General features: G+C 43.9%; 1 protein-coding gene across 1 annotated transcript in view; it reads right to left on the reverse strand.

Annotated features, from left to right (window-relative positions):
* Positions 1 to 6,731, reverse strand: part of LOC147618971 (cilia- and flagella-associated protein 45-like) — a 32,881-nt gene extending 26,150 nt beyond the window's left edge. The window contains exons 1-3 of the mRNA XM_086774508.1: positions 6,477 to 6,731; positions 6,045 to 6,143; positions 5,833 to 5,946 (exon numbers count right to left, since the gene is read on the reverse strand). Coding sequence (XP_086630634.1) covers positions 5,833 to 5,946; positions 6,045 to 6,143; positions 6,477 to 6,560 — 297 coding nt within the window. The 5' untranslated portion in view covers positions 6,561 to 6,731. The remainder of the gene's footprint in view (positions 1 to 5,832; positions 5,947 to 6,044; positions 6,144 to 6,476) is intronic.
* Between the last annotated feature and the right edge of the window lie 1,951 nt (positions 6,732 to 8,682).

Genomic DNA, 8,682 nt, shown 5'->3' on the forward strand with positions numbered 1-8,682 from the left:
CGCCAGCCCCCCTGCCCTCTCTCTCTCTCTGTGATCAGCGATGCTTGGGTTTTTATCTCCTAGAGATCCGCAGGCTCAAAGAGTCCATTATGAGGAGCAGACGCCTGACTGGCGGGGAGTCCACACAAAGACAGATTACTGACTTCTTTAGAGGGACTACCCGGGAGGACACAGCCGACAGCCCAACAGTGGGCACCCCGTGGGACTCTAGTTGAGAGAGCTATCCAGTTGGGCAGACCCAGACGCCCGAGGGTTCGCGGATCCTTACATCAGAGACCCTATATTGATGTATTGTAGGGCTAGATACTTACCTTCACTCCTTTCTTTTCTTTTCCAGATAGTGGATGTGAAGACTGCTTTTCTTCACAGAGATCTCCATGAGGAGATATATATGCAACAGCCAGAGGGTTATGCAGTGAGTGGAAAGGAGAAGCTTGTATGCAAGCTGAAAAAGAGTCTTTATGGGCTCAAACAGGCACCAAGGGAATGGTATCATAAATTTGATACATTCATGAAATCCCAGAAATTCAGGAGAAGTGACATAGATCACTGCTTATACACCAAGAAAGCTTTGGATGGCAGTCTATTGATCCTCATCTTGTATGTTGATGATATGTTGATTGCCGGGAAATCTCGTAAGGAGATGAATGCCTTGAAGCAGAGGCTGCATCAGACCTTTGATATGAAGGATTTGGGTGATGCAAATCACATTTTGGGTATGCGGATACTTCGGGACAGAAATCAGCATGTGTTGTATTTGTCTCAGAAGGAATACATTGGCAAAGTTTTGCAGAGGTTCAATATGGATGGGGGGAAGAAGACTAGTACTCCTCTGCCTCCGTATGTGAAACTCAGTGCTATGGACAGCCCACAGTCAGATAGTGGCAGGGCTGATATGGCCAATGCTTCAGCTTGTGGCAGTCTCATGTATGCCATGGTTGCTACTAGGCCGGACATTGCATTTGCAGTGGGAGTGGTTTCTAGATACATGGCCAACCCTCGCAAGAAGCATTGGAAAGCAGTGAAAGGTGTCATGAGATACCTGAAGGGCACACAAGATATGTGCATTTGTTTTGGCAAACAGGATGCATTAGTGCATGGTTACACAGATTCGGATTATGCCGGTCATCCAGATAACCGGAAGTCTACTACCGGTTATGTGTTTACATTCACAGGAGGTGCTGTGTCATGGATATCCAGGATGCAGAAGTGCACTGCCTTATCTACTACAGAGGCCGAGTATATTGCAGCCACAGAGGCTTGCAAGGAGGCATTATGGCTATCTCGGTTAGTGGTTGATTTGGGTTATACAGGGGATATTCCATTGTTGCATTGTGACAGTCAGAGTGCCATCCAGTTGGCAAAGAACCCTGTCTTTCATGCAAAGACGAAGCATGTGGATGTGAAGTATCACTTCATCAGAGAGGTGATAGAGAACAAGCAAATTCAGCTTGTTAAGATTCATACGGATGACAACCCGGCTGATCTGTTGACAAAGGGTTTGCCTCCGGAGTGGTTTGCTCATTGTAGACACTTGATGGGCATTGGATGAGGCCAGTTTCAGCCTTGATATGGCCTTGTATATTATCATGTACATGCTGATTTTTTCTTTTCCTTTACTTAAGGGCACTTTGCCTTTAAGTGGGAGGTTGTTGGACTGGATTGACACGAGGATATGCAGCATTGGCTATGCTAGAGAGACAGTGCCACCATGCGCATTTTCATGAGCCCCGGACGAGGGGTGGCTATTTGACACATTAGTTACACCGGCACTGATGTATGGAGCAGCGGTATGGGCACCAAGCCTTGCTACCCATTGGTGGACACAGATAGAGAGACCACATGCCCTCATGATGGCACGCATGATACGCAGCAAACCGTCAGTACCTCATGACATTATCCGAGAAGAGTTTGTTGCGCCTCCTATGATGGTAGAGGCCATATTCCAGACTATTATGCCTGCTAGACAAATTCAAAAGATGCCACAGGACAGATTGTCATACAGAGCTTTTAAGGCATCTAGATAGCTGGCTGAGGCAAGAGACAGAGGATCATGGTATGCACATGTCACACATTGGTTCTCACAGCATGGCCAAGACATGGATCATCTACCACCATTCCAGTATGACAGGGATGCACCACATATCCGTCTCTCTCATAGTGAGAGGAACAGAGTATTGAGACAGGACCTATTGCAGCTCTATACACACAAGAGACATGGATATCGCCTACACAGCCTCTTCCACCGAAGATGCTGTACTACAGAGATCACTTCATGAGTATCATTGATGATGGATTTATAGAGGCCTAGATACATGGAGGGCTTTTTACCACACGGCTCCCAAGTAGCTATTGGTCAGCTTAAAGTCTCATCACATCGATTGGAGATCGAGACTGGCAGGGCAGCACGGATCCCCCGAGAGGAGAGGGTATGCAGATTGTGCAAAGAGGAGGTGGAGAGTATGCAGATGCAGAGCATATACAGCCATGAGAGAGAGATATCCCATTTTATTCAAAGAGCCACATTCCCTACGCCAGCTCTTTGAGGCAGCAGACCAGCGCATACTGGGGAGATTCATTCTAGACATACAGCGTCACAGAGAGACATCATTACAGGCTCAGACAGCTCCAGAGGGGGGACGACAAACACAGATTACTACATTTTTTCAGAGATCCACCCCACTCCCAACCCCTACACAGCAAGGAATTACTCTCCAGAGAGCAAAGACACTCAGAGCCCGCAGGAGACAGAGGACACCTGGCTTTCGGACACCACGCCTATACCAGAGAGAGATGACAGAGATCAAAGCTCAGTTTCACATAGAGGGTGCGGAGCGACTGGCTCGCTTCAGAGCAGACCCAGGCATGTTCTTCAGGGAGCTGTGGACACCCCCTTCATTGATGTATACCATTTTATACCCCCAGTATGGTTAAGGATGGAGCTAGCTAGGTTGCATATCATGATTGTATACTCCATGCATATAGCTTTGCATTCTCCTAGTAGTAGAGTTCTATCCCCTCCCCCACTCATTGTACTTATTGCACACCCAGATTCAGCTTTTTAGTTCAGTACTTTTTCATTTTGTTGGGATGACATAGAATACCCCACACAAGTACACTGATTTGTCTCATAGGCTAAGTTCGGTCTTTTGGAAGACGTTAATAAAATCTCTTTCTTTCTTTTCTTTCTCTCTCTCGACCAACACCATCAAGCATGCGTGACAGAAAAACCACAAAAGCACCATCCCTTTCAATCGAGACGAAACCCTAGTGAAACATCATCAAGAAAAATAAGTGGAACACTTGACAAAAACCAGACGTGAGAACACACAGAAATCTTTCACTCCACACCCTCACCTCCGTGTTTAGGTCGCTCTGATACCAACTGTAAGGGGTTTGAGTAGTCAAAACCCTCCCAAGATCTCCTAAACACCGTGATTAAACCTGACTAAATGCAGGCGCTAGCTCACAATCTGTATCCACAAACCTTCCCCGAGCCTAGGGGCTAAGGCTCCAATCCCACATTCCATGCAAGTTAGCCCTGGCATCCCATACCACCAGGACCTGCTTGCTAAGGCCTTTGGCAAGACTACGTGTGCATCGCTATGGACTAGCAGGAGTAACAGTACCATTCATGATCTAGGTACATACCATAAACAACAATACTCCACTGAACCAATACCCCACTTATAAAGTGGATTCTATGGCCTATAATAGCAGTCCAGCTATTAATAACCATACTGGGATTATAAATGAGCCTTAACCACCTAGAATCAGCCTACCAACCGAATCCCAAGGATCTCCCAAACCCCTCGATTAGGCCTACTAACCAGAGGTTAGCATCATGTACATAACAGAAGAACACTATTTGTTTAGGTGCCCCATGTACCATGAGATACAGGTACACACAGAGAGCTTTGGCCCCCTCACAAGTGGTACATTACAGAGACCAGAGATGCTTGGCCCTTTATTTACTAGAGTTGCGTCATCACCGAGATGCTTTATCTTAAATGCTCCACATCAGAGATGGAGAACAGCACAAAAATGATCCAACTTTGACTATTATTGCACACATATTCACCCTAATAATTGGACCATGTACACACAAGAACACAACCGCACTCAACTGTACATTTGTGCACCAATGCCGGCCTGAGTGCAGAGAGAGATTACACTGCTCCGCACTCAATGTATAGATTGGATATTGAGGTTGGATATTTTTTTGAGGGGAGGAGGAGAAAGGTGCTCTTTTCTGCGCTCTATGTCAACTACACGTCAAGGAAACTAAAGAACACGTTGTACTCACGTCAGGGTTGTTAGAGGCATCAGAGGCGTTTGGTACGAGGCGGGTATGGTACTCGCCTCGAAAGACACGTATTTTTTAGAGACGTTAGAGGCGTGTTAGAGGTGTCTGTATATGTATATATATATATATATATATATATATATATATATATATATATATATATATACATACATATATATGTCTATATATATATATGTATATATACATACATACATTATGTATATATACATACATACATTATGTATATATACATACATATATATATATATATACATACATACATATATATATATACATATACATTATGTATATATACATACATACATTATGTATATATACATACATATATATATATATATACATACATACATACATACATATATATATATATATATATGTATGTACATACATACATACATATATATATATATATATATATATATATGTATGTACATACATACATACATACATACATACATACATACATACATACATACATATATATATATATATATATATATATATATATATATATATATATAGACGCCTCTAACACGCCTCTAACACGCCTCTAACTATATATATATATATAGATAGATTATTAGAGAGAGAGAGAGAGAGAGAGAGAGAGTACCACCTTGGTGTGTATGAGAGGGGGAGAGAGTAAGTGTGAGAGAGAGTGAGCGAGTGTGTGAGAGAGGGGATGCCTTGAGCAAGGTTTAAGCCTTAAGGAAGGGAGAGAGTGTGTATGAGAGAGGGAGAGACGAGAGAGAGAGAGTGTGTGAGTCTTGAGAGCTTAGAGGGGCCCTTATAGCCCCCATCTAGAGACTCAAACGGACTCAAACGGGTAGAAACCGGCAAAACCAGAAATGGTCCAAAAAAAGAAATCAACTATGCCCAGACGCCTCAAACGAAACCTCGAATGCCTCGGAAGGCTTGTACGCCTCGAACGCCTCTAACGGTTAGAGGCGAGCCTCGTAACAACTATGACTCACATGTTCGGCTTACTTGGTCATTAGGGATGGTTCTCCCAACTTCTTCAAGGATGTAACAACTTTGCAGCAGCTTCTCCAGGTTGACAAAAGGACTCATATGGCCCTCGGTACCAACTTTGCCACCATTCTTGATCACCGCCAATAGACATAGCCATCGAGAATCATGTCAAAAGACCAGAGTTCAGTCCTAAAAAAACTGGCGATTCTCATGATTCATGGCATCGCATACCTACATCGCATACCTTCCCTCCCTTGTGGGATGGAGAATACTTGCATAAAGCTTTCACTGGTGCCAAAGTACACAAAGGCCATTTTTTTGGCCTCTCACTGACGATTAATATTTTCATTTCATTTCATTTATCTCAATACCCAACAGCAAGAAAAGTCAGGCACATGTCACACACAGGGAAATAGTTGCCCTTGCTTTGTTATATAATAGATAAATGGCACCTATCCCTTCATAGGAGAATCATTCAACAAAAGCAAAACCATTCAATGGTTTTCAATGTCATAAAACAAGAAATAATAGACCTTCAACATCATGGCTTTCCGTTGATTTGCAATGGCGGAGTTCCTCATCCTTTCATCATACTGTTCCTTGCGTTGCCGAGCTATATCCACCTCCGTCAGTATGAGTGAAGAGTTCTGCATTTCCAACCAAACAGCCCATAAGAGCTTGTAAACCCTAACCCCAAATTCTCAAGCTATTTTTATATGTGTGAAGGAGGTCTTCAGATCAATACCTTGATGCGGTTGACATCGCTAGCACTAATCACCACGGTGTTGGAATCCTCTTTCGCATTTTTCATGGGGCTATGGACTCTGTGCTCAGTTTCAGCCTCCTGGCAACAAACAAAACCCTCAGAAAAAAAAAGAGATAGAGACCCTACTTTCAGAGAGCAATCCTGCATTCCCTAGTTTGGCAGAAAAATCTAATTTAAGACACAAACCCTACAAGCCCAGAGAAACCCAAGTATGGAACAAATGGAAAACCCTAGTTTTGCAGAGAACCCAAGTAGAGAACACAGGTGACAGCCATGATTCAAAGAGGGGAACCCCGTTTCATGTATAAATTCAAGTGAACCAAACGATAGAAACCCTAATTTCACAGAAAATTCCTAGAAACCATTCTTCTCGGTTGGGCGAAAAGCAACACACACACACACACAGTGTACCGTGAGCATGTATTTGGGGAGGGGCTGGTCGAACTTGTAGTTGACAGGTCTCTTCTGCATCGGTCTGAAAGGTTCCTGCTTCATGGTGATACTGCTGTTGTCAAACAAATGATGGTGGAAGAATTAGAAGGTAGAAGAAGAGACGGATGGTGGGTACGCTATTACGTTGGTTGGTTGGATCGATGGGGTGCGTGTGTTGATTGTACGTATATTGTGTATATGCCAGCATGCATGATTACATGGGCTTCCTCAAACGTCATCTATGTCCAAAGTGGAGGGTGTGGCTTCATGTGTGGATGCAGCACCCCATGATGGCACAGACATTCACCCCATGATGACATAAAGCTTGAACTAAGAAAGCCAGCTGCTTGTTCATAACCTAGCTCACACATGAATTGGTGTGTGTAAAGGCCATACGAGATGTTCTTCTTTACACCGCTTCTACTCCATGCACTTGATACAAGTGGATCGAGATGTAGTACCGGGGGGGAATGTATCATTTGTAGAATGTTAACATCCATGATGCAATCACTTTGCATAAGGCCTTTAAATTCACCTCCTCAAGGATCATAGCGTGTCAAGTACTTGAATTCATGGACCCTTACTTGTTAAAATTAGCATATTGTGGTACAAATGCAAGGTCTTCCTTGAGAAAAAGTAAGCATGAATTACACATAAAAAGTAATATCAACATTATCATCAAAATTTGATTCAATGAATGGCCATTGCTTCCCAACCATATGCTCTAATGAAAAGAGCTTTATGCTATAAGTAGAAATTGATGAAATAGACACTGTGCACAAATGATACAAGGGTATAGAAGCAATGAAAATAGATAATCAAGTGATGAATTGAGCAATGAAAATAGATAATCAAGTGATGAATTGAGCAATGAGGGATTTTATTAGTGCTTATATACAAGCACCCATGGCAATATATATGACGCAATAAGTTATAAGATGACTAAGGTGCAACTTGCCCATACGAAGCTTTGCGGACCAAAGGATGAGGTGTCTGTCGGAAACGGCGCACAACGATGCACGCAAGAACAGGCGGCCAACGTCAAGGCCAGGCCCCGTCCCTCAAAACCCTTGTACCCACCATAAAGGTGGGGGGTTAGGGGAGGCCAAGGGCTCTTTTTAGCCCTATATACTAGGTTCAAGGACCCTTAGCTCAAGCATATGGGATAAAGCGCACCACATGTCAATCGAGGAGGAAACGGCCCTCCAACACCCCCTGTCGTCCAACACGACTCCCAACATAAAATTCCGATAGAGGCTGTAGCACACGAGGATCACTTGGCTCCAAGGCACAATGGCTTGGCTTAGAGGTCACAACAGTAGGCTTGGGCTCAGAGGCACAATGGCTTGGCTCAGAGGCATGAGCGGCTTGGCTTGGCCATACCCTATAGCATGTATGCAAGGAGGGAGCATAGAGAGGGCACACTGAGGAGAAGCGAAAACCTAGGAGCTTTGATACCATTGTTGGAAACGGCACACAACAACGCGGGCAAGATAAGCATAAGCCATGGTTGAGTAGCCTGAACACCCACTAAGATTTGGTTTAGATACTTTAGATGGTGGCTCTTGGAGGCCAAATAGTTAGAGATGACTTAGATAGATTTGGTACACTAACAATTAGGCTACATGCAAGACTATAATAGGCTGTAGTAAGGATTGCAAAAGAACTTCCTAATGCACTGTTGGTGGGTCGTTTCCTCCTCGACTGACATGTGGCATGCTTTATCCATATGCCTATACTAAGGGTCCTTGACCCTAGTATATAGGGCTAAAAAGAGCCCTTGGCCTCCCCTAACCCTCCACCTTTATGGTGGATACAAGGGTTCTGAGGGAGGGGGGCCCGGCCTTGTTGGTCGCTTGTATGATTATAGCAACCCCCCTTCCTATTTCAAACATCATCCTAAGTATGCCTTTTGCATATTCATGTGGTGGTGGAATGTAAGGGAACATGGTTTGGTGTCTCTTGTCCCATGGGGTTGGGTTGTGTGGTTTTTTCCAATGGCACTCATCCTACATTGGTGTGGCTTTTAGGCTACAGGCTTGTGGGTGTTGAGGACACATCATGTGATTCCTCTTGTGGAACCCTTGGGTTTGAGTTAGTCCATGTCATTGGCTCTTTACCCTTCCATGTATTCCCCATTCCTTGACCGAGTAGAGAGGAACTAAAACTTGGTTTCTTAATGAAG

The sequence above is a fragment of the Cibotium barometz genome, chromosome 34 (assembly GCF_041138505.1).
Source record: "Cibotium barometz isolate CiBa-2024 chromosome 34, ASM4113850v1, whole genome shotgun sequence".
NCBI lineage: Eukaryota > Viridiplantae > Streptophyta > Polypodiopsida > Cyatheales > Cibotiaceae > Cibotium > Cibotium barometz.